At 47.4% G+C, this 25,223-nt stretch overlaps 1 protein-coding gene and 1 long non-coding RNA gene across 5 annotated transcripts in view; one reads left to right on the forward strand and one right to left on the reverse strand.

The window, feature by feature from the left end:
• The window catches only part of LOC135543399 (uncharacterized), a 38,334-nt gene extending 22,773 nt beyond the window's left edge, over window positions 1-15,561 (reverse strand). The window contains exon 1 of the long non-coding RNA XR_010456213.1: window positions 15,145-15,561. This is a non-coding gene — a long non-coding RNA (uncharacterized LOC135543399). The remainder of the gene's footprint in view (window positions 1-15,144) is intronic.
• LOC135543398 (fibronectin type III domain-containing protein 3B-like) overlaps window positions 1-25,223 on the forward strand; it is a 153,266-nt gene that overhangs the window by 26,695 nt on the left and 101,348 nt on the right. For all 4 annotated transcript variants that reach the window (XM_064970610.1, XM_064970611.1, XM_064970613.1 and 1 more), the window contains exon 4: window positions 23,302-23,378. In XM_064970610.1, the coding sequence (XP_064826682.1) occupies window positions 23,302-23,378 (77 nt within the window). The remainder of the gene's footprint in view (window positions 1-23,301; window positions 23,379-25,223) is intronic.

Genomic DNA, 25,223 nt, shown 5'->3' on the forward strand with positions numbered 1-25,223 from the left:
CAGCTGCGACAGAGCCTGGACTCAAACCCTGAATTTCTAGTGGCACAGCTAGCACTGCGATGCAGTGCCTTAGACCACTGCGCCACTCGGGAGGCCCCAGTCATGCAATTTTACACCTAAGACATTTGGTGCAATTCAAGTGATCAAAATGTGCATGGAAACTATTTGTCTCACGTTGAATGGCAACAAACACTTCATAGAAAAATCCATACATAGTTCCCATCTCTACCGTTGACCTATCACTGACGAAGGGGTGTAGACTTCAGCTACTGAACTTCGACTTGCCTCGAGAGAAAAAGAACAGCGGGGCAAAACAAACTACTGCCGAACACAAGAAGGAATAACAACTTCTCTAAATCTCCTCATAATATATGCAGGAGGTGTTTGGACTAGATAGCATGCGACAGGCTTTAGGGTTAGACAGTGTGTCTGTGTGTATAGGGGGTGTTACTTTGCACACTCAGGTTGAGGAAGCAGACAGGAGAGGTCCTTGGAACAGACCCCCCACTACGACCACACACACACAGACACACGCTCAGGTCACTGGGTTTAGTGAGAGTTGGGGTGAAGCAGTGTGTTTGAAGACCATTTGAGCTGTTCTTTATAGAGTGTGATTACTGAGACCTCAGAGCAGTGTGTGTGTGTGTGTGTGTGCGTATTACAGAGACTGGAGTTTTATATAAAGTAACCTCTGTTTGACTGGAGTACTGTGGTACACACACTGCTCTGACTGCACTCGCTCTGTCAAGGGTTCAATACCGGTGGCCGGTATCCCCGGACTTCCCAACCAAGCTCCTTCCTGTATTCCCCATAAAGATAATGAAGGGTCCCGTGGACCAGTAATATAAAAATGTTATGCCACTCGTTTTTGATCCACTTAATTATTTTTCCCTTACCTTCTCTCCCCTCTGACTCTCTCCCCTCTCAGTCTCTCCCCTCTCAGTCTCTCCCCTCTCAGTCTCTCCCCTCTCACTCTCTCCCCTCTCACTCTCTCCCCTCTCACTCTCTCCCCTCTCACTCTCTCCCCTCTCCCCCCTCTGTCTCTCCCCTCTGTCTCTCCCCTCTGTCTCTCCCCTCAGTCTCTCCCCTCTCAGTCTCTCCCTCTCAGTCTCTCCCCTCTCAGTCTCTCCCCTCTCACTCTCTCCCCTCTCACTCTCTCCCCTCACTCTCTCTCCCCTCTCCCCCTCTGTCTCCCCCTCTGTCTCCCCCTCTGTCTCTCCCCTCTGTCTCTCCCCTCTGTCTCTCCCCTCTGTCTCTATCCCCTCTCCCTCTATCCCCTCCCCCTCTATCCCCTCTCCCTCTATCCCCTCTCCCTCTATCCCCTCTCCCTCTCTCCCCTCTCCCTCTCTCCCTCTATCCCCTCTCCCTCTATCCCCTCTCCCTCTATCCCCTCTCCCTCTCTCCCCTCTCCCCTCTCCCCCTCTCCCCTCTCCCTCTATCCCTCTCCCTCTCTCCCCTCTCCCTCTATCCCCTCTCCCTCTATCCCTCTCCCCTCTCTCCCTCTCCCTCTATCCCCTCTCCCTCTATCCCCTCTCCCTCTATCCCCCTCTCCCTCTATCCCCTCTCCCTCTATCCCCTCTCCCTCTCTCCCCTCTCCCTCTATCCCCTCTCCCTCTATCCCTCTCTCCCTCTCCCTCTCTCCCCTCTCCTTCTCTCCCCTCTCCCTCCCTGAACGTTCCCACACTCACATCAAAGGCAGTGACTATAGAGTGTGTGTGAAAGCACCATGCTCTGGAATGTGTGTGTGTGTGTGTGTGTGCTTTTGCCACAGCCATCCTAAAGCTGGCAGGTTAATAGATGTATGTGTGGGACATCTGTAGGCTTTTGCTGTTGTATTGCTGTTACATGTATGGGTAATGTGGGTAATGTACTTTAAAGTATTTCCTGAGCAGGGCGGCTGTTGCAGTGTGGGTAATGTAGTTAAAATTATTTCCTGAGTAGAGCGGCTGTTGCAGTGTGGGTAATGCAGTTTAAAATATTTCCTGTGCAGAGCGCCTGTTGCAGTGTGTTTATAGTTTAATGTATTTCCTGAGCTGGCTGTTGTGGCCCCTTCCACTTGCCCCATTGATGTGGTCTCTTTTCCAGTGTGTGTGTGTGTGTGTGCGTGAGTGTGTGCGTGTGTGTGTGCGTGTGCGTGTGTGCCATCTGCTCAAAGTCAAGAAACTCTTTGATTCTTTCTCACCGACACGTGAGACCTTTCCCATATCTCTCTTTCTCTCTCTTTCTCTCTCTTTCTCTAAGCCAGTTGTATGTAACATATAGTATGTTGTACTGTATTTACCCTGTGTGCAAAACTAGTTGCAGTCAATGAGTCAGGTTGTATTCTGGTTGCAGAAGGACATTTTGTCCACATCTTTTTAGCAACCAGAAAAATACATCTTTATCTGATTTAAATGACCAGATATGTTAAAGATGACATCATAGTCATGATGTTGTCATGTTGTATTTACCTGGTTTAGTTGTAATCTGGTTCAATGCCAACGTCTCATCCAGGAAACACATTTACACCCAGGGAGCTTGGGTGGGCTTAGTGTTGGGTAGGCTCAGTGTTGGGGGGGCTTAGTGTTGGGTGGGCTCAGTGTTGGGTAGGCACAGTGTTGGGTGGGCTTAGTGTTGGGTGGGCTTAGTGTTGGGTGGGCTCAGTGTTGGGTGGGCTCAGTGTTGGGTGGGCTCAGTGTTGGGTGGGCTCAGTGTTGGGTAGGCTCAGTGTTGGGTAGGTTCAGTGTTGGGTAGGCTCAGTGTTGGGTGGGCTCAGTGTTGGGTGGGCTTAGAGTTGGGTAGGCTCAGTGTTGGGTGGGCTCAGTGTTGGGTGGGCTCAGTGTTGGGTAGGCTCAGTGTTGGGTGGGCTTAGTGTTGGGTGGGCTTAGTGTTGGGTAGGCTCAGTGTTGAGTGGGCTCAGTGTTGGGTGGGTAGGCTCAGTGTTGGGTGGGCTCAGTGTTGGGTGGGCTCAGTGTTGGGTAGGCTCAGTGTTGGGTGGGCTCAGTGTTGAGTGGGCTTAGTGTTGGGTAGGCTCAGTGTTGGGTGGGCTCAGTGTTGAGTGGGCTTAGTGTTGGGTAGGCTCAGTGTTGGGTGGGCTCAGTGTTGGGTAGGCTCAGTGTTGGGTGGGCTCAGTGTTGAGTGGGCTCAGTGTTGGGTAGGCTCAGTGTTGGGTGGGCTCAGTGTTGGGTGGGCTCAGTGTTGGGTGGGCTCAGTGTTGGGTGGGCTCAGTGTTGGGTGGGCTCAGTGTTGGGTGGGCTCAGTGTTGGGTGGGTGTAGTGTTGGGTGGGTTTAGTGTTGGGTGGGCTCAGTGTTGGGTGGGCTCAGTGTTGGGTAGGCTCAGTGTTGGGTGGGCTCAGTGTTGGGTGGGCTCAGTGTTGGGTGGGCTCAGTGTTGGGTGGGCTTAGTTTTGGGTAGGCTTGGTGTTGGGTTGGGTAAGCTCAGTGTTGGGTAGACTCAGTGTTGGGTGGGCTCAGTGTTGGGTAGGCTTAGTGTTGGGTAGGCTTAGTGTTGGGTAGGCTCAGTGTTGGGTAGGCTCAGTGTTGGGTAGGCTCAGTGTTGGGTGGGCTCAGTGTTGGGTAGGCTTAGTGTTGGGTGGGCTTAGTATTCGGTTGGGCTTAGTGTTGGGTGGGCTTAGTTTTGGGTGGGCTTAGTGTGCACGTGTGTGTATGTGTGCATGTGTGTGCGCGTGTGTGGGTGTGTGTGCGCGTGTGTGGGTGGGTGTGTGTGTGTGTGTGTGTGTGTGTGTGTGTGTGTGTGTAGTGCTTTGGGTTCCACTAGGTTTGGGAAAGCTGTCACCATGAGAATGAAAACCTCTCCAGGTGGTGTGTGGTATTTGGGCCCACAGGGCATGGTGTCTGAGTTAGTGTGGTTCTGTTTACATGATGTTTGGAGACAACTAAATCATGAGAAAACAAAAAGATAATTACTTGACACATTGGAAAGAATGAACAAAAAACAGAACAAACAAGAATGCTATTTGGCCCTAAACAGAGAGTACACAGTGGCAGAATACCTCAACATGAAGGAAAGCTTTGACTATGTACAGACTCAGTGAGCATAGCCTTACTATTGAGAAAGGCCGCCGTAGGCAGACCTGTCTCTCAAGAGAAGACAGGCCATGTGCTCACTGCCCACAAAATGAGGTGGAAACTGAGCTGCACTTCCTAACCTCCTGCCCAATGTATGACCATATTAGAGAGACATATTTCCCTCAGAATGCACAGATCCTCAAAGAATTTGAAAACAAATCCAATTTTGATAAACTCCCATATCTACTGGGTGAAATTCCACAGTGTGCCATCACAGCAGCAAGATGTATGACCTTTTGCCACAAGGAAAGGTCAACCAGTGAAGAACAAACACCATTGTAAATACAACCCATATTTATGCTTATTTTTTTCCAGTTTGTGCTTTAACAATTTGTACATCGTTGCAACACTATATATAGACATAATATGACATTTGACATGTCTTTATTATTTTGGAACGTCTGTGAGTGTAATGTTTACTGTTCATTTTATTGTTTATTTCACTTTTGTTTCTTATCTCTACCTCACTTGATTTGGCAATGTTAACATATGTTTCCCATGCCAATAAAGACCTTGAATTGAATTGGAGAGAGAGAGAGAGGATAGACCACATTCGGGGTGAACCCACTTCCTCTCTCGCTGACCCCTGCCTGTACAGTTGGTTTGGTCTGCCAGTTCACTGAAGCCTGAAACTCTCCGGACCACTTCAGGCAAAATGGGGGGGAAACAAACCTTTGCTCTATCTGTGTGTGTGTTTGCTACTGAGAGAGTGCTTTTCCAGATTTGGAATTTTTGGCTTCCTGGAAGCTCAGGGATCAACCGGAGCAGTCCTCCCTCCTTCCCTCTCTTCTCGCTCTCTTTTTTCGTTCTCTCTTCCTCCATCCCTCCAACTGTCTGTCTGAAAACTTCATACCTCTTTCCTTCTCTTCTCTCTGTCTCTTGCTGTCCCGCTCTCTCCTCCCATCTGGTCTACTTTTCCCTTCAACGTCAGCTACTTGTTCTTCTTTCTTTCTTCTCTTTTGTTCCTTCTTTCTGGCTTGTATTTGTATCAGTTCCAGGGGAAAGCCCTTTTCCTTCCACTCAGCTGGGATAGGCTTAGAGATGAAAGAGACAACTGTGATAGGCTTAGAGATGAAAGAGACAACTGTGATAGGCTCAGAGATGAAATAGGCAGCTGTGATAGGCTCAGAGATGAAAGAGGCAGCTGTGATAGGCTTAGAGATGAAAGAGACAACTGTGATAGGCTTAGAGATGAAAGAGGCAACTGTGATAGGCTCAGAGATGAAAGAGACAACTGTGATAGGCTCAGAGATGAAATAGGCAGCTGTGATAGGCTCAGTGATGAAAGAGGCAGCTGTGATAGGCTTAGAGATGAAAGAGACAACTGTGATAGGCTCAGAGATGAAAGTGGCAGCTGTGATAGGTTCAGAGATAAAAGAGAGAACTGTGATAGGCTTAGAGATGAAAGAGACAGGAAGTCTGGGGCGGGCGGGGCTTAGCCTTGGGGAGTGAGGGGTGAGAGGAGAGACTGGAAAGAAAAGGAGAGGAAGAGAGGGACCAAGAATTGTGTGCGTGATATAGAGGTATATAGAGATAGGTAGAACATGGGCCAATGCAATGTAATGTCTTGCATTCTCTCTCCTTCTTCTCTCTCCTTCCCTTTTCCACGTCCCTACTTTTTGTCTGATAAGCCAAAAGCCCCAGGACAGCAAACACACACACACACACACACACACACACACACACACACACACACACACACACACACACACACACACACACACAGGAATGTTGAGTGGGGAAAGTCCCTGCTAATTTAGAATTTTCAGTATTCTTTCCACTGACATTCTAAAGAACCCTCCCTCCTTCTCCCCTTCCCTTGGTCTCTCTCTCTTTCTACGTCTATCTTGCTCTCAGTCTCTCTATATCTCTCCCCCCTCTCTCTTTCTCTCTCTCTCCCTCCCTCCATTCTCTCTCTCTCTCACCCTCCCTCCATTCTCTCTCTCTCTCTTTCTCTCTCTCTCCCTCCCTCCATTCTCTCTCTCTCTGTCTGTTTCTCTGTGATGGACACAAACACCCTGCTGTTCAGACCGTGACTCACACATCAGGAATTTCCCAGATGAAAATGTGGAGAGAGTGAGAGGAGAGAGAGAGAGAGAGAGAGTGAGAGGGGGAAGGGAGGGAGAGAGAGAGTGAGAGGAGGGAGGGAGAGTGAGAAGAGAGAGAGAGAGAGTGAGAGGAGGGAGGGAGAGTGAGAGGAGGAAGGGAGGGAGAGAGAGAGTGAGAGGAGGGAGAGAGAGAGTGAGAGGAGGAAGGGAGGGAGAGAGAGAGTGAGAGGAGGAAGGGAGGGAGAGAGTGAGAGGAAGAAGAGAGTGAGAGGAAGAAGGGAGGGAGAGAGTGAGAGGAGGAAGGGAGGGAGAGAGAGAGTGAGAGGAGGAAGGGAGGGAGAGAGAGAGAGAGAGAGAGAGAGGGGAGGAAGAAGGGAGGGAGGGAGAAAGAGGGAGGGAGAGGAGGAAGGGAGGGAGAGAGAGAGAGAGAGAGAGTGAGAGGAAGAAGGGAGGGAGAGAGTGAGAGGAAGAAGGGAGGGAGAGAGTGAGAGGAGGAGAGAGAGAGAGAGAGAGAGTGAGAGGAGGAGGGAGGGAGTGAGAGAGAGAGAGGAGGAAGAAGGGAGGGAGAGAGAGGGGAGGGGAGGAGGAAGGGAGGGGGAGAGAGAGAGTGAGAGGAGGAAGGGAGGGAGAGAGAGAGTGAGAGGAGGAAGGGAGAGAGAGAGGGAGGGAGAGGAGGAAGGGAGGGGGAGAGAGAGAGTGAGAGGAGGAAGGGAGGGAGAGAGAGAGTGAGAGGAGGAAGGGAGAGAGAGAGGGAGGGAGGAAGAGTCTGCTAACATCTATGGAAGAGAGAGAGAGAAAGTTCCTAATGACGTTTATTGAACACCAACTCATTTCTTCACTGAAGGATTTCAGGAGAGACGGGGCTTAAGTTTTAGGGAGAGGGAGAGAGGAGAAAGTGGGACAGAAAGAGAGACGGAGGGAGGATGGGAGGAGAGCAGGAAATGGCTATGAGACTCCCAGTCTGTTTACACACCAACAGCTGTTGCACCTCTTCACTCTCTCGCTGTGTGTGTGTGTGTGTTCATACATTGGGAATAGTGAGTCATCAGGATCCCAGTTATTAGATCGAGACGGCTTCCCTTCCTCCCTACCCCCCCTCCACCTTTATTCCTCTCCCTCTCCCCAAACTTAAGCCCTGTTCCTCTCTCTCTCTCTCAATTCAATTCAATTCAATTCAAGGGGCTTTATTGGCATGGGAAACATGTTAACATTGCCAAAGCAAGTAAGGTAAACAATAAAAATTAACAGTAGACATCACACATACAGAAGTTTCAAAACAATAAAGACATTACAAATGTCATATTATATGTATATATATACAGTGTTTTTACAAGGTACAAATGGTAAGGGACACAAGATAAAATAAATAAGCATAGATATGGGTTGTATTTACAATGGTGTTTGTTCCTCACTGGTTGACCTTTTCTCGTGGCAACAGGTCACAAATCTTGCTGCTCTGATGGCACACTGTGGAATTTCACCCAGTAGATATGGGAGTTTTTCAAAATTGGATTTGTTTTTGAATTCTTTGTGGATCTGTGTAATCTGAGGGAAATATGTCTCTCTAATATGGTCATACATTGGGCAGGAGGTTAGGAAGTGCAGCTCAGTTTCCACCTCATTTTGTGGGCAGTGAGCACATAGCCTGTCTTCTCTTGAGAGCCATGTCTGCCTACGGTGGCCTTTCTCAATAGCAAGGCTATGCTCGCTGAGTCTGTACATAGTCAAAGCTTTCCTTAATTTTGGGTCAGTCACAGTGGTCAGGTATTCTGCCGCTGTGTACTCTCTGTGTAGGGCCAAATAGCATTCTAGTTTGCTCTGTTTTTTTGTTAATTCTTTCCAATGTGTCAAGTAATTATCTTTTTGTTTTCTCGTGATTTGGTTGGGTCTAATTGTGCTGCTGTCATGGGGCTCTGTAGGGTGTGTTTGTGAACAGAGCCCCAGGACCAGCTTGCTTAGGGGACTCTTCTCCAGGTTCATCTCTCTGTAGGTGATGGCTTTGTTGTGGATGGTTTGGGAATCGCTTCCTTTTAGGTGGTTATAGAATTTAACAGCTCTTTTCTGGATTTTGATAATTAGTGGGTATCGGCCTAATTCTGCTCTGCATGCATTATTTGGTGTTCTACGTTGTACACGGAGGATATTTTTGCAGAATTCTGCGTGCAGAGTCTCAATTTGGTGTTTGTCCCATTTTGTAAAGTCTTGGTTGGTGAGCGGACCCCAGACCTCACAACCATAAAGGGCAATGGGCTCTATGACTGATTCAAGTATTTTTAGCCAAATCCTAATTGGTATGTTGAAATTTATGTTCCTTTTGATGGCATAGAATGCCCTTCTTGCCTTGTCTCTCAGATCGTTCACAGCTTTGTGGAAGTTACCTGTGGCGCTGATGTTTAGGCCAAGGTATGTATAGTTTTTTGTGTGCTCTAGGGCAACAGTGTCGAGATGGAATTTGTATTTGTGGTCCTGGTGACTGGACCTTTTTGGAACACCATTATTTTGGTCTTACTGAGATTTACTGTCAGGGCCCAGGTCTGACAGAATCTGTGCATAAGATCTAGGTGCTGCTGTAGGCCCTCCTTGGTTGGTGACAGAAGCACCAGATCATCAGCAAACAGCAGACATTTGACTTCAGATTCTAGTAGGGTGAGGCCGGGTGCTGCAGACTTTTCTAGTGCCCGCGCCAGTTCGTTGATATATATGTTGAAGAGGGTGGGGCTTAAGCTGCATCCCTGTCTAACCCCACGACCCTGTGTGAAGAAATTTGTGTGTTTTCTGCCAATTTTAACCGCACACTTGTTGTTTGTGTACATGGATTTGATGATGTCGTATGTTTTACCCCCAACACCACTTTCCATCAGTTTGTATAGCAGACCCTCATGCCAAATTGAGTCGAAGGTTTTTTTTAAATCAACAAAGCATGAGAAGACTTTGCCTTTGTTTTGGTTTGTTTGGTTGTCAATTAGGGTGTGCAGGGTGAATACATGGTCTGTTGTACGGTAATTTGGTAAAAAGCCAATTTGACATTTGCTCAGTACATTGTTTTCATTGAGGAAGTGTACGAGTCTGCTGTTAATGATAATGCAGAGGATTTTCCCAAGGTTACTGTTGACGCATATTCCACGGTAGTTATTGGGGTCCAATTTGTCTCCATTTTTGTGGATTGGGGTGATCAGTCCTTGGTTCCAAATATTGGGGAAGATGCCAGAGCTAAGGATGATGTTAATGAGTTTTAGTATAGCCAATTGGAATGTGTTGTCTGTATATTTGATCATTTCATTGAGGATACCATCAACACCACAGGCCTTTTTGGGTTGGAGGGTTTTTATTTTGTCCTGTAACTCATTCAATGTAATTGGAGAATCCAGTGGGTTCTCTCTCTCTCTGTCTGTCTGTGTCTGTCTGTCTCTGTCTCTGTCTCTGTCTCTGTCTCTGTCACTTTCTTTAGAGCCGAAGTCTGTAATTATTCAGCTGACTGCTGACTTGCTCTGGAATGTCAATCATAAGTTATGATGCTGCGTTTGTAGTGGAAGTACTTTGTATGTACCTCCTGCTTCACTGATCCTCACTGCCCTCATTCATCATGGCTACCAGACTTGTGACTGTGTGTGGCATCAGATTTGGCTCGACCACCCCAGACTGTCTGCTCTCTGCTATTTCAGATGTACTGTCTCCCACAGTTCCTGCATCGTCTCTCTCTGTTTCTCTCTCTGTTCTTTTTTTATCATTCTCTCTCTCATTCTGTCTATCTCTCACTGTAAAACTTCACTCCCATCCTGCACATTGTTCCTGTAATTTACTTTGTTGTTGGGAACTGTTAAAGTGTGTGCTGGACTTAATGTTGTGTGTGTGTTGGGCTTCAGGCAGAGGAAACTGTAGTGGGAGTGTCTGTTCTCTGAGCTCTGGAGAGATACCATTACCTCTGTAACACACGCACACACCCTGCTAAACACATACATAATGCCCAGGTAGTGCTACATTTACTGACCCACACACACACACACACACACACACACACACACACACACACACACACACACACACACACACACACACACACACACACACACACACACACTAGATATCCCATCAGAGCCCCTAGAAGCAGCTGCCGGATCTGGACGGTTTTTGTGTGTGTGTGTGTGTGTGTGTATGTGTAAGGGTTTGTGTGTGTGTGTATGTGCAAGGGTTTGTGTGTGTGTGTGCAAGGGTTTGTGTGTGTGTGCAAGGATTTGTGTGTGTGTGTGTGTGTGCAAGGGTTTGTGTGTGTGTGTGTGTGCAAGGGTTTGTGTGTGTGTATGTGCAAGGTTTTTGTGTGTGTGTGTGTGTGCAAGGCTTTGTGTGTGTGTGTGTGTGTGTGCAAGGGTTTGTGTGTGTGTGTGCAAGGGTTTGTGTGTGTGTGTGTGTGTGCAAGGGTTTGTGTGTGTGTGTGTGTGCAGGGTTTGTTGTGTGGTGTTGTTGTGTGTGTGTGCAAGGGTGTTGTGTGTGTGTGCAGGGGTTTGTGTGTGTGTGTGTGCAAGGCTTTGTGTGTGTGTGTGTGTGTGTGTGTGTGTGTGCAAGTGTGTGTGTGTGTGTGTGTGTGCAGGGGTTTGTGTGTGTGTGTGTGTGTGTGTGTGTGTGCAAGGGTTTGTGTGTGCGTGTGTGTGTGTGCAAGGCTTTTGTGTGTGTGTGTGTGTGTGTGTGCAAGGGTTTGTGTGTGTGTGTGTGTGTGTGTGTGTGTGTGTGTTCGGGTCAGTAAATGTAGCACTACCTGGGCATTATGTATGTGTTTAGCAGGGTGTGTGTGTGTTAAGGTTGGGGGGGTATACCGTATATACCGTCATTTTTTTACTTGATTTTCCAAAACTGTCGAGCCCGTTTTTTTATTTTTATAATCAATTTGAATATTATAACTTTTTAAATACCTGCAGTCAACTTGTGCACTTGATAATAGATCAAGTAGATCACGTTGCGCCTGTTAGATTATTTTTCATTAGGAAGCTTACCGGCACTAGTTTCCCAAAAGCCTGTTTGTGCCAGTCACACGTGTTTGTTTACAGAGAAGCACGATGAGGTGAGTCACTCCTGAGGTGATGAAGTTACACTTGCATGAAATTAATATTTGCCAGATATCTATTAAGTTAACTATCTAATATCTACCAAACATATCTCGGAGTACAGATGGGCTAGTTTACTTTAACGTTGGCTTGCAAGATCAATTGTCTTGGCAACAGCAGCAGAGACAATCCGCTCCTGAATTAAGATTCCTGCTGCAAACTGCGTTTTGAGATACTTGCATGTTTATTTATTTTTTCCTTTATTTAACTAGGCAAGTCAGTTAAGAACACATTCTTATTTGTTCAGCTCGGGGATTCAATCTAGCAACCTTTACAGTTACTGGCCCAACTCTCTAACCACTAGGCTACCTGCCGCCCCATAACGTCATGTGCTGGGTTTTCTGTCTTTAGTAAATGTTCGCATGCGCTTGTTAGCATTTACCTAGCATCCGCTATGGGAGTTATTTTGTACTTGTTAGCATTTACCTAGCAGTTGGGAGTTTTTGTACTTGTTAGCATTTACCTAGCATCCGCTATGGGAGTTCCTTTGTACTTGTTAGCATTTACCTAGCATCCGCTATGGGAGTTCCTTTGTACTTGTTAGCATTTACCTAGCATCCGCTATGGGAGTTCCTTTGTACTTGTTAGCATTTACCTAGCATCCGCTATGGGAGTTCCTTTGTACCTGTTAGCATTTACCTAGCATCCGCTATGGGAGTTCCTTTGTACTTGTTAGCATTTACCTAGCATCCGCTATGGGAGTTCCTTTGTACTTGTTAGCATTTACCTAGCATCCGCTATGGGAGTTCCTTTGTACTTGTTAGCATTTACCTAGCATCCGCTATGGGAGTTCCTTTGTACTTGTTAGCATTTACCTAGCATCCGCTATGGGAGTTCCTTTGTACTTGTTAGCATTTACCGAGCATCCACTATGGGAGTTCCTTTGTACTTGTTAGCATTTTGCGAGCATTCTGGTAACTGACATTTTTGTGGCTTTTTTATGTTTGAAAAAGAAATATCGCCTCTTGTGTGCACTGCCGATTATATCATATATCCCGTGATGGAAATCTGGGTACCACCCAACCGTAGTGTGTATGTGTGTGTAGGATTTCCATCTGTGCCTGGCTGTATGTAGGTCATCTTACAAACAGACTCCTTTCATAGCACACACAAACACATACATACACACAAACACATACATACACACAAACACATACATACACACAAACACATATACATATTCACACACACACTCTCTTTCCCAGGAGGGTCTGTGCTTCCTCTCAATATGGTAACCACATGTGCGATAGTGAGAGAGGGGGGGGGCAGCCAAAGGGACTAAGATGGGAGAAACACATAGAGAGAGTGGGAGACGGAGGGGGAGAGAGAGAGTGAGGGAAAGAGGGAGGGAGAGTGGGAGACAGGGAGGGGGAGAGAGAGTGAGGGAGGGAAGGAGAGTGGGAGACAGGGGGGGGAGGGAGAGGGAGGGAGAGAGAGAGAGAGAGAGGAGAGAGAGAGAGACAGGGAGGGGGAGAGAGAGTGGGAGACAGGGAGGGGGAGAGAGAGAGTGAGGGAGAGTGGAAGACAGGGAGGGGGAGAGAGTGAGGGAGAGGGAGGGGGAGAGAGTGAGGGAGGGGGAGAGAGAGAGAGTGGGAGACAGGGAGGGGGAGAGAGAGAGTGAGGCTGAGTGGGAGACATGGAGGGGGAGAGTGGGAGACACGGAGGGGGAGAGAGAGAGTGAGGGAGAGTGGGAGACAGGGAGTGAGGGAGAGTGGGAGAGAGTGAGGGAGAGTGGGAGACAGGGAGGGGAGAGAGAGAGTGAGGGAGAGTGGGAGACAGGGAGGGGGGAGAGAGAGTGAGGGAGTGGGAGAGGGAGTGAGGGAGAGTGGGAGACAGGGAGGGGGGGAGAGAGAGAGTGAGGGAGAGTGGGAGACAGGAAGGGGGAGAGAGAGAGTGGGAGACAGGGAGGGGGAGAGAGAGTGGGAGACAGGGAGGGGGGGAGAGAGAGTGGGAGACAGGGAGGGAGAGAGAGAGTGAGGGAGGGTGGAAGACAGGGAGGGGGAGACAGGGAGGGGGGAGAGAGTGAGGGAGGGGAGACACGGAGGGGGAGAGAGTGAGGAGAGAGGAGACAGGGAGGGGGAGAGAGAGAGTGAGGCTGAGTGGGAGACATGGAGGGGGAGAGAGGGAGAGTGGGAGACACGGAGGGGGAGAGAGAGAGTGAGGGAGAGTGGGAGACAGGGAGGGGGAGAGAGAGTGAGGGAGAGTGGGAGACAGGGAGGGGAGAGAGAGAGTGAGGGAGAGTGGGAGACAGGGAGGGGGAGAGAGAGAGTGAGGGAGAGTGGGAGACAGGGGGGGGGGAGAGAGTGGGGGAGAGTGAGGGAGAGTTGGAGACAGTGGGGGAGGGGGGAGAGAGAGAGTGAGGGAGAGTGGGAGACAGGGAGGGGGGGAGAGAGGAGTGAGGGAGAGTGGGAGACAGGGAGGGGGAGAGAGAGTGTGAGGGAGAGTGGGAGACAGGGAGTGGGAGACAGGGGGGGGGGGAGAGAGGGAGAGAGAGGGAGAGGAGAGTGAGGGAGAGTGGGAGACAGGGAGGGGGAGAGAGAGTGTGAGGGAGAGTGGGAGACAGGGAGGGGGAGAGAGAGTGAGGGAGAGTGGGAGACAGGGAGGGGAGAGAGAGTGTGAGGGAGAGTGGGAGACAGGGAGGGGCGAGAGAGAGTGAGGGTGAGTGGGGAGGGAGTGGGAGAGAGGGAGGGGGAGGAGACGAGAGTGAGGGAGAGTGGGAGACAGGGAGGGGGAGAGAGAGTGTGAGGGAGAGTGGGAGACAGGGCGGGGGAGAGAGAGGGAGAGAGAGAGAGTGAGTGAAAGTGTTTTCCACATCTGTTCCTAAACGTTTTATTCTCCACTGAGTTATAGTGTTTAAAGGATTACAACATACAAGACCATGTTGTGTCTCAGCAGATGGCACAACACCCACAGAAATAGGGGCTACGCTACGTATCGGAGATATTTTAGTTTAAGCAGGAAGCATGAGTTTTTACTCACCAAAGTAACAACACAATGTGGTCAAAGACTTAGTAATGTGGTTGTAGTTAGGGGTGGAACGGTTCACCAAACCCATGGTTCAGTACGCATTGCGGTTTTGGGGTCACAGTTAGGTTTCGATATAGTGGGAAAATGAAATGCCATTCACAATGTTCAGCATTCACTATATTCAGCATTCACTATATTCAGCATTCTCTATGTTCAGCATTCTCTATGTTCAGCATTCTCTATGTTCAGCATTCTCTATGTTCAGCATTCTCTATGTTCAGCATTCTCTATGTTCAGCATTCACAATGTTCAGCATTCACTATGTTCCTGGTATTATGCATTTTCTTATTTTTTCAACTTATTTTACCAGATAAGTTGACTGAGAACACATTCTCATTTATATCAACGATCTGGGGAATAGTTTCAGGGGAGAGGAGGGGGATGAATGAGCTAATCGGAAGCTGGGGGTAAATAGGTGGCCATGATGGTATGAGGGCCAGATTGGGAATTTAGCCAGGACACCGGGGTTACCACTAGTGATGCACCGATATGACATTTTTGGCCAGTTCCGATATCCAATATTTTCCTTGCAAAAAAAAAACCGATACCGATAACCGATATTAAACATTTTAGTGGCCTTTTAAGCATTCTAGTACAGTTAAATAGTTATCACACATGGACGCATCGGTCTAAGGCACTGCATCTCAGTGCAAGAGGCGTCACTACAGTCCCTGGTTTGAATCCAGGCTGTATCACAACTGGCCTTGATTGGGAGTCACATTTGCCCCAGCGTCGTCCAGGTTTGGCCGGGGTAGGCTGTCATTGTAAATAAGAATTTCTTCTTAACTGACTTGCTTAGTTAAATAAAGGTCACATACACACACTGACCAAAAAGTCATTTTGTTGGCATTTATGTATGTCCCTATTACCAGTGAAACATAATCAAAACCTATTTAATTCACTTACTTGCTGTGCTGTTTCGTTGTTGGTTTGTTCAGTCGTTTAATTCTCATCCAGGATTTCATCATACATGTCAAGCAGTGAAGTTTCAGCTCTGTCTGTCTGTGGCCTCTCTTCCCCGGTGCCCACTGTCACTGTGTCCTTTTCCATCTTGTCCAGCTGTGTATGTAACATTTCACGTCAACTCTGTTTCTGGTCTGCATCGAAGTAGTGGTCCTTGTGCCTAGCATCGAGCGTGGTGGTGACACAGTAAAGAGGCTCAGAGAGAATGCCTGTTAAAGAAGTAGTGGTCCTTGTGCCCAGCATCGAGCGTGGCGGTGACACAGTAAAGAGGCTCAGAGAGAATGCCTGTTAAAGAAGTAGTGGTCCTTGTGCCCAGCATCGAGCGTGGTGGTGACACAGTAAAGAGGCTCAGAGAGAATGCCACCTAATTGCTTGTTCACAGCCTCCAGTACTTTAAGTTTTAACCCCCCGGTCTGTGTGGGCAGATTCGTGGAGCAGACGCATCACTGCCATAACAGAGGGCATCATGTCTGCAGCAGACACAGTTGAGCTTATTTCTCCAGTCAGTTGTTTGAATGGCGCTAGAAGTTCATGTTTCAAATATGTTCAATGAGAACCAGCACATTCTTGAGCAATACGTCTTTCCCCAGTACGAAGTCCTGGTCGACCCACTGTGCTGGCAGACTCCGCATGCTCATGGGGCTGACGTCGCTGGTCCAAATGTCAGTCGTGAAGCTAATAGCAGTGACGCCCATAGCAAGTAGCTCATGGATGTGCATTTCAACAATACTGTGTAACTCTGGTAGGGCAACATCTGAAAAATAGCGCCTACTTGGTGGTGTGTCGGGGCTCGACGTGCGGCTGAGTTAGCAGTCATCCACGACAGAGAACAGTTGATTTTCAAGGGCAATGAATTCTATTATCTTGGCGTTTGAGTTGTCTCGCTGACATTGTCTTACTCTTTCCAATGACTGCTCGACTTGAACTAGTTTAGTTGTTGGAAGTGTGCGCTTAGTATTTTTCTGCTTTTGTAGCGCTATATTTCGTGGCGTCATTACCTAATCTACCTACGTTATATAGGTATGTAGGTAATCTACCTACGTTATATAGGTATGTAGGTAATCTACCTACGTTATATAGGTATGTAGGTAATCTACCTACGTTATATAGGTATGTAGGTAATCTACCTACGTTATAGGTATGTAGGTAATCTACCTACGTTATATAGGTATGTAGGTAATCTACCTACGTTATATAGGTACGTAGGTAATCTACCTACGTTATATAGGTACGTAGGTAATCTACCTACGTTATATAGGTACGTAGGTAATCTACCTACGTTATATAGGTACGTAGGTAATCTACCTACGTTATATAGGTATGTAGGTAATCTACCTACGTTATATAGGTATGTAGGTAATCTACCTACGTTATATAGGTATGTAGGTAATCTACCTACGTTATATAGGTATGCACGTCATCGACCTACGCTATATAGGTATGTAGGTAATCTACCTACGTTATATAGGTATGTAGGTAATCTACCTACGTTATATAGGTATGCACGTCATCGACCTACGCTATATAGGTATGTAGGTAATCTACCTACGTTATATCGGTATGCACGTCATCTACCTACGCTATATAGGTATGTAGGTAATCTACCTACGTTATATAGGTATGCACGTCATCGACCTACGCTATATAGGTATGTAGGTAATCTACCTACGTTATATAGGTATGCACGTCATCGACCTACGCTATATAGGTATGTAGGTAATCTACCTACGTTATATAGGTATGCACGTCATCGACCTACGCTATATAGGTATGTAGGTAATCTACCTACGTTATATCGGTATGCACGTCATCTACCTACGCTATATGTTATGTAGATAATCTACCTATGTTATATCGGTATGTAGGTAATCTACCTACGTTATATAGGTATGTAGGTAATCTACCTATGTTATATAGGTATGCACGTCAGCTTTGACATTGATTTTGCACATCAGCGTTAAACTAGACATCGGGTCGATGCCGATGTTGGCATTTTTAGCTAATATCGGCCGGTACCGATATGCTCACTGACATATTGTGCATCCCTAGTTACCACCCCTACTCTTACAATAAGTGCCATGGGATCTATAGTGACCACAGAGTGTCAGGACACACTGTTAACGTCCCATCCGAAAGATGGCATCCTACACAGGGCAATGTCCCCAATCACTGCCCTGGGGCATTGAGACTGGGGCATTGGGATATATTTTTTTAGACCAGAGGAAAGAGTGCCTTCTACTGGCCCTCCAACACCATTGTCTGTTGTCACAGGATTGTTTTGTTGGGCCTCAAGTTTCCACTCTCATGCTACATTTGTAACCATGTGGGAGGTGGGAATATACCAGTTGTGAAGTCATAAATACCAGTTGGGTGCATTCATCTCTTTTGAACTTGTTGAGAAACGCTGTTTGGCTTATGGCCAACAAGCTGCGTAAACCACAAACTAAAAGTACAGATATCATGCTTGTAAACAAATGATAGTGTTCTAAAACCACATGAATAGATTGCTTTTTATAAATAATGTTTTGTTGTAGCATTCAACTGCCGAAAAAACGCTGTCAAAGAGGCCATTTCCTTAGTAGGTGACGTCAGAGGTCACCATGTGTGAGAAGTAGGTGCTCAGGATGATAGAGAAGTTTCCCACTAGTAATTACCAGTTTGAGTTGCGTATTCTTCCCAGTTGTATGTGGTAAATTACCACTTCCATCTTGGATGCGAACGCACCATGACACTTCCTCCTTCAGTGGCAGATGCACACTTGTGACTCTCATAAAGGGGGCGTGTCTGTAGCATGGTTCATGAAATGATGGAATAGTTTGACAACCCTGTTTGTACGCTTTTTTTGAGCACCTTTATCTATTAAATGTTTTGACATTCAGGCCCAAACAGTCACTTTCCGAGCACTTCTACAGTGGCCAAATATGTGTGGAAGGTTTTGTTCAAATCAAAAGGGATGCTGTCAAAAAGTGATTGAATTCTGATGGATTAAACCTGACACAAAGCCACTCCCATCCTTTAACAGGACAAAGCAATCAATCGCCTATCACCTAGCTTAGGCATAGCGTAACACATCATCACAACAACATTAAACGCAATAATGGAACACAGTCAATTACAGTGTGTGTGTGTGTGTGTGTGTGTGTGCGCGCGCGCACACCTCTGGGGCCCTGCAGCAGCTGTTCTAGACAGCTGTATTATTAGAAACATCTGATGAAATGTTGCATCATCTCCTGTTGTTCTGTATGAGAATGTTAGGGTGTGTGTGAGAGTGTTTGAGTGTGTCTCCTACAGTTTTGAGTGTATTCCAGGTAGTGGGGAAATGATGATGCTTAATTATTTTGAAGATGAGATTCTGCTTAATTAGTCTATGGACACAGAGAGAACTGATCTCCTGTAGTTTGTGTGTGTGTGTGTGTGTGGGGGGGGGGGGTGTCTCTGTGTGTTGCTCCAAGCCAGATCATGTAGTGGTTGCGATGTGGTTGCTAGGGGAAACACTTGGATGTAGAGGTGACAGATTGTATTCTACATCATGTCGTCCTGTCTGGGTGATGGTGCCATATATTTGAGGCAGGAAATGACCTCATCTCTGACATCTGACGGAAGGGAGGAGAGAAGAGGGGAGGAGAGAAGTGGAGCGAGCGGTTAAAGCCAGTACATATCTGACACCAACTGATCGTAATATATTTGAGAATCAACACTACCAACTCAATTGTTACTCTGAATTGATCATTTTTGCTTTTGTTTTTAACCATTTAAAAGGATAATGCACTCAGAGGTAAAGGTAACTGCCAAAAATAATGGAAACACTTGAGTAAATGAGGGACATAAACTACACTGAACAAAAAATATCAACTCAACATGTTTCATGAGCTGAAATAAAAGATCCCAGAAATGTTCCATACCCACAAAATGTTTATTTCTCTCAAATGTTGTGCACAAATTTGTTTACATCCCGTTAGTGAGCATTTCTCCTTGCCAAGATAATACATCCATCTGACAGGTGTGGCATGTCAAGAAGCTGATTAAACAGCATGATCATTACACAGGTGCACCTTGTGCTCGGGACAATAAAAGACCACTCTAAAATGTGCAGTTTTGTCACACAACACAATGCCTCAGATATCTGACGTTTTGAGGGAGCGTGCAATTGGCATGTCCCCCAGAGCTGTTGCCAGAGAATTTAATGTTAATTTCTCGACCATAAGCCTCCTCCAATGTTGTTTTCAAGAATTTGGCAGTATGTCCAAGCAGCCTCACAACTACAGACCACGTGCATGGCGTTGTGTTGGCCAGCGGTTTGCTGATGTCAACATTGTCAACAGAATGACCCATGGTGGCCGTGGGGTTATGGTATGGGCAGGCATAAGCTACGGACAAAGAACACAATTGCATTTTACTGATGGCTATTTGAATGCGCAGATATACAGTGATGAGATCCTGAGGCATTGTCGTGCCACTCATCTGTGGCCATCGCCTCATGTTTCAGCATGATAATGCACGGCCCCATGTCGCAAAGATCTGTACACAATTCCTGGAAGCTGAAAATGTCTCAGTTCTTCCATGGCCTGTATATTCACCAGCCATGTCATTCATTGAGCATGTTTGGGATGCTCTGGATCAACGTGTATGACAGCGTGTTCCAGTTCCAGCCTTTTCCTGTAGTCCACGATCAGCTCCTTTGTCTTGCTCACATTGAGGGAGATGTTGGTGTCCTGGCACCACACTGCCAGGTCTCTGACCTCCTCCCTGTAGGTCGTCTAATCGTTGTCGGTGATCAGGCCTACCACTGTTGTGTTGTCAGCAAACTTAATGATGGTGTTGGAGTCGTGTTTGGCCATGCAGTTGTGGGTGAACAGGGAGTCCACGAGGGGCCCAACTGTACACCCCTGAGGGGCCCAAGTGTACAAGCCTGAGGGGCCCAAGTGTTGAGGATCAGCGTGGCATATGTGTGGTTGCCTACCCTTACCACCTGTAGGAAGTCCAGGATCCAGTTGCATTGGGAGGTGTTTAGTCCCAGGGTCCTTAGCTTAGTGATGAGCTTGGATGGCACTATGGTGTTGAACGCTGAGCTGTAGTCAATGAACAGCATTCTCACATAGGTGTTCCTTTTGTCCAGGTGGGAAAGGGCCGCGTGGAGTGCGATTGAGATTGTATCATCTGTGGATCTGTTGGGGCGGTATGCGAATTGGAGTGGGTCTAGGGTATCCGGGAGGATGCTGTTGATGTGAGCCATGACCAGCCTTTCAAAGCACTACCGACGTGAGTGCCACGGGGCGGTAATCATTTAGGCAGGTTACCTTCGCTTCCTTGAGCACAGGGACTATAGTGGTCTGTTTGAAACCTGTAAGTATTACCGACTCAGTCAGGGAGAGGTTGAAAATGTCAGTGAAGACACTTGCCAGTTGATCCGCGCATGCTTTGAGTACACGTTCTGGTAATCCATCTTGCCCCGCGGCGTTGTGAATGTTAAATTGTTTAAAGGTCTTGCTCACATCGGCTACCGAGAGTGTTATCACACAGTCACCCAAAACAGCATGTGCATGCTTCAGTGTTGCTTGTCTCGAAGCGAGCATAAAAGGCATTTAGCTCGTCTGGTAGGCTCGCGTCCCTGGGCAGTGATGTGTGGTTTTCCCTTTGTCGTCCGTAATAGTTTTCTAGCCCTGCCACATCCGACGGGCGTCAGAGGCGGTGTAGTAGGATTCAATCTTAATCCTGTATTGACGCTTTGCTTGTTTGAAGGTTCGTCTGAGGGCATAGCGGGATTTCTTATAATCGTCCGGATTAGTGTCCCACTCCTTGAAAGCGGCAGCTCTAGCCTTTAGCTCAATGTGTATGTTGCCTGTAATCCATGGCTTCTGGTTGGGATATGTACGTACAGTCACTGTGGGTACGACGTCGTAGATGCACTTATTGATAAAGCCGATGACTGATGATGTGGTGTATTCCTCAATGCCATTGGATGAATCCCGGAACATATTCCAGTCTGTGTTAGTAAAACAGTCCTGTAGTGTAGCATCCGTGTCATCTGACCACTTCCGTATTGAGTCACTGGTACTTCCTACTTTAGTTTTTGCTTGTAAGCAGGAATCAGGAGGATAGAATTATGGTCAGATTTTCCAAAGGGAGGGCGGGGTAGAGCTTTGCATGCATCTCTGTGTGTGGAGTAAAGGTGGTCTTTCCCTCTGGTTGCACATGTGACATGCTGGTAAAAATTTGGTAAAAGTGGTTTAAGTTTCCCTGCATTAAAGTCCCCGGCCACTAGGAGCGCCGCTTCTGGATGAGCATTTTCCTATTTGCTTATGGCCTTATAGAGTTGGTTGAGTGAGGTCTTAGTGCCAGCATCGGTTTGTGGTGGCAAATAGACGGCTTCAAATAATATAGATGAGAACTCTCTTGGTAGATAGTGTGGTCTACAGCTTATCATAAGGTACTCTACCTCAGGCGAGCAATACCTCAAGACTTTAATATTAGACATCGCGCACCAGCTGTTATTGACAAAAAGACACACACCCCCAACCCTCCTCTTATCGGATGTAGCTTCTTTGTTCTGCCGGTGCATGGAAAATCCTGCCAGCTCTATAATATCCCTGTCGTCGTTCAGCCATGACTCGGTGTAACATGAGATATTACGGTTCTCAATGTCCTGTTGGTAGGATAATCGTAATCGTAGGTCATCAATTTAATTTTCCAATGATTGCATGTTAGCAAGTAGAATTGATGGCAGTGGGAGTTTACTTGCTCACCTACGGATTCTCAAAAGGCAGCCTGATCTGCGTCCTCTTTTCCTCCATCTTTTCTTCATGAAAATGACTGGGATCTGGGCCTGTTCCCAGGAGAGCAGTAAATCCTTCTCGTTAAAGGAAAAATCTTCTTCCAGTTCGTGGTGAGTAATCGCTGTTCTACAATGGCTGTGGCCCACAGGATGACAATGCCCCCCTCCAAGGGGCATGAGTGGTCACTGAATGGTTTGAGGGATCATGAAAACTATGTAAACCAGATGCCATGGCCGTCTCAGTCACCAGATCTCAACTCAATTGAACACTTATGGGAGATTCTGGAGTGGCGCCTGAGACAGTGTTTTCCATCACCATCAATAAAACACAAAATGATGGAATTTGTCTTGGAAGAATAGTGTCACATCCCTCCAATAGAGTTCCAGACACTTGTAGAATCTATGCCAAGGTGCATTGAAGCTGTTATGCTGTTAAGACACTTTATGTTGGTGTTTCCTTTATTTTGGCAGTTACCTGTATGTGCTTGTTTCTGCCTTTAGCTCGGCTGTTGTAGATTTTGAAGTTCACATGTGGGTTGTTTAACTCATTACAGACCAAAAATAAATAGGACCTTGTTCCCAGAGTAACTCCAAAATGATTGTACACTAAAGAGCCATGTTCTACCCTCTATGTGAGTGTGTGTGGTTGTTTGTGTGTGTGTGTGTGCTTGTGTCTAGGGGGCCAACGGATGGGAACACTCTGTGCTGTGTGTGTTTAAGTGGTTGAAAGCTGCTGTTTGCTGAGGGAAGAGCACAGAGGCAACAGAGACTGTCTAAACACACGTCTGTTTGCCAACTGGGTGTGCATTTGCGTGTGCTTGCGTGTATTTGTGTGTGCCGTGCAAATGTGTGTGAATTTGTTTGTGCGCGTGTGTGTGTGTGTTGGTGTGTATGTTTGTGTTTTCATATGTTATGCTCAATGAACAGCTTCATATTCCCCAGAAAAGAAGAGGGAGGAGGGGAGAAGGGAGGTCAGAGAGGGGGCAAAAAGGGGTCCCTCACTGTGTACTTCTCATCTACTGTGTGTGTGTTTAGTATGATATACAATGAACCCAGACTTGCCTACAGCAGTCTACGGGATACCAATGACTTCACCAGAGGGAGTGGGGAGGAGAGAGATCACAGTGGAAAAGTATACACAAAAATAAGTGGATTTTCCTCAATAAGGTTTTTACCTGCTGTTGTTTGTGTCTGTGACTGAATCCAGGTCTCCTGCATGACACAAGACCGTGTTAGCATGTTGAACTAAAGCCTAGGCGTTACCTTGTCATTAGCGTGTGTGTGTGTGTGTGTGTTACAATGACTGACAGTGTGTCTCTTTTGTGCAGGTCCTGCTGAGGTCCCAATGATGTCTCCCAATGGATCAATCCCCCCCATCCACGTCCCCCCAGGATACATCTCCCAGGTAAGCTGTGTTTGTGTGTGGTAAACTTGCTCTCAACTGAAGCCGCCCAGAGCAGAGAGGAATGTGTTGATTATTGCAGGGTACGTTGTTGGGGGAGTGATAGCAGCGAGGCCATTGACTGTGTGTGTTGGGGGGAGGCCACTGAGCCAACTGAGAGCGGGAAAAAGTGTCACCGTTATAGTACATAAACACCCACATAGAGAGGGGGATGGAAGGAGAGAGGGGGATGGAAGGAGAGAGGGGGATGGAAGGAGAGAGGGGGATGGAAGGAGAGAGAGGGATGGAAGGAGAGAGAGGGATGGAAGGAGAGAGAGGGATGGAAGGAGAGAGAGGGATGGAAGGAGAGAGGGGGATGGAAGGAGAGAGGGATGGGTAGAGCGAGAGAGATGGAAGGAGAGAGATGGGTGGAGAGGGATGGGTGGAGAGAGAGGGATGGGTGGAGAGAGAGGGATGGGTGGAGAGAGAGGGATGGAAGGAGAGAGAGGGATGGAAGGAAAGAGAGAGAGAGAAGAGGGATGGAAGGAAGGAGAGAGAGGGATGGAAGGAGAGCGAGGGATGGAAGGAGAGCAAGGGATGGGTAGAGAGAGATGGAAGGAGAGAGAGGGATGGAAGGAAGGAGAGGGATGGAAGGAAGGAAGGAGAAAGAGGGATGGAAGGAAGGAGAGAGAGATGGAAGGAAGGAGAGAGAGAGATGGAAGGAAGGAGAGATGGAAGATGGAAGGAAGAGAGAGGGATGGAAGGAAGAAGAGAGAGGGATGGAAGGAAGGAGAGAGAGGGATGGAAGGAAGGAGAGAGAGAGATGGAAGGAAGGAGAGAGAGAGATGGAAGGAAGGAGAGAGGGATGGAAGGAAGGAGAGAGAGGGATGGAAGGAAGGAGAGAGAGATGGAAGGAAGGAAGGAAGGAAGGAGAGAGAGGGATGGAAGGAAGGAAGGAAGGAAGGAGAGAGAGGGATGGGAAGGAAGGAAGGAAGGAAGGAGAGAGAGGGATGGGAAGGAAGGAAGGAGAGAGAGGGATGGAAGGAAGGGGAGACAGGCATGGAAGGAGAGAGAGAGGCATGGAAGGAGAGGGAGGGATGGAAAGAGAGAGAGACGGGGATGGAAGGAGAGAGGGATGGAAGGAGAGAGAGAGGGGGATGGAAGGAGAGAGAGAGAGGGATGGAAGGAGAGAGAGAGAGGGATGGAAGGAGAGAGAGAGAGAGGGATGGAAGGAAGGAGAGAGAGAGGAAGGAGAGAGAGGGATGGATGGATGGAAGGAGAGAGAGGGGGATCCTCTGCCAACTAGTTTCTGGTGGGACTTTGGCATTGTTTTCACATAAACATGTCTGTTTTTCACGTTTGGTAAGTTTGTTTTGTATAGAGGATGTGGAGGTTGGAGTCGGGAGTCAGAGAGAGTGGTCGGCTATCTTTTCTCCTCTCTTGCTCTCTCTCTCTTGCTGTCTGTGTGTGTGTGTGTGTAGTGTGTGTGTAGTGTGTGTGTGTGTAGTGTTTGTGTAGTGTGTGTGTAGTGTGTGTATGGTGTTTGTGTGGTGCGTGTGTGTGTTGTTTGTGTGGCGCGTGTGTGTGTTGTTTGTGTGGCGTGTGTGTGTTGTTTGTGTGGCGTGTGTGTGTGTGTGCTTGGAAGCAACTCTCACGGGGGAGTGTGTGTTTGCTTACTAATTGGAATGTGTGAATGGAATGGAATGTGTGTGCGAGAGAGTGTCTGAATTGGTGGAATGTGTGTGTGTGTGTGTGTGTATGTGTGTGTGTGCATGTGTGTACAGCCAAAGTCTTAAACTGGAGTTTGATCAAACCCATAGCAATTTAATTTAGTGTATTGGGTTACAAACTACTGCCCCCCACACACTC

The sequence above is a fragment of the Oncorhynchus masou genome, chromosome 7 (genome assembly GCF_036934945.1).
Source record: "Oncorhynchus masou masou isolate Uvic2021 chromosome 7, UVic_Omas_1.1, whole genome shotgun sequence".
In the NCBI taxonomy this organism is placed as follows: Eukaryota; Metazoa; Chordata; class Actinopteri; order Salmoniformes; family Salmonidae; genus Oncorhynchus; species Oncorhynchus masou.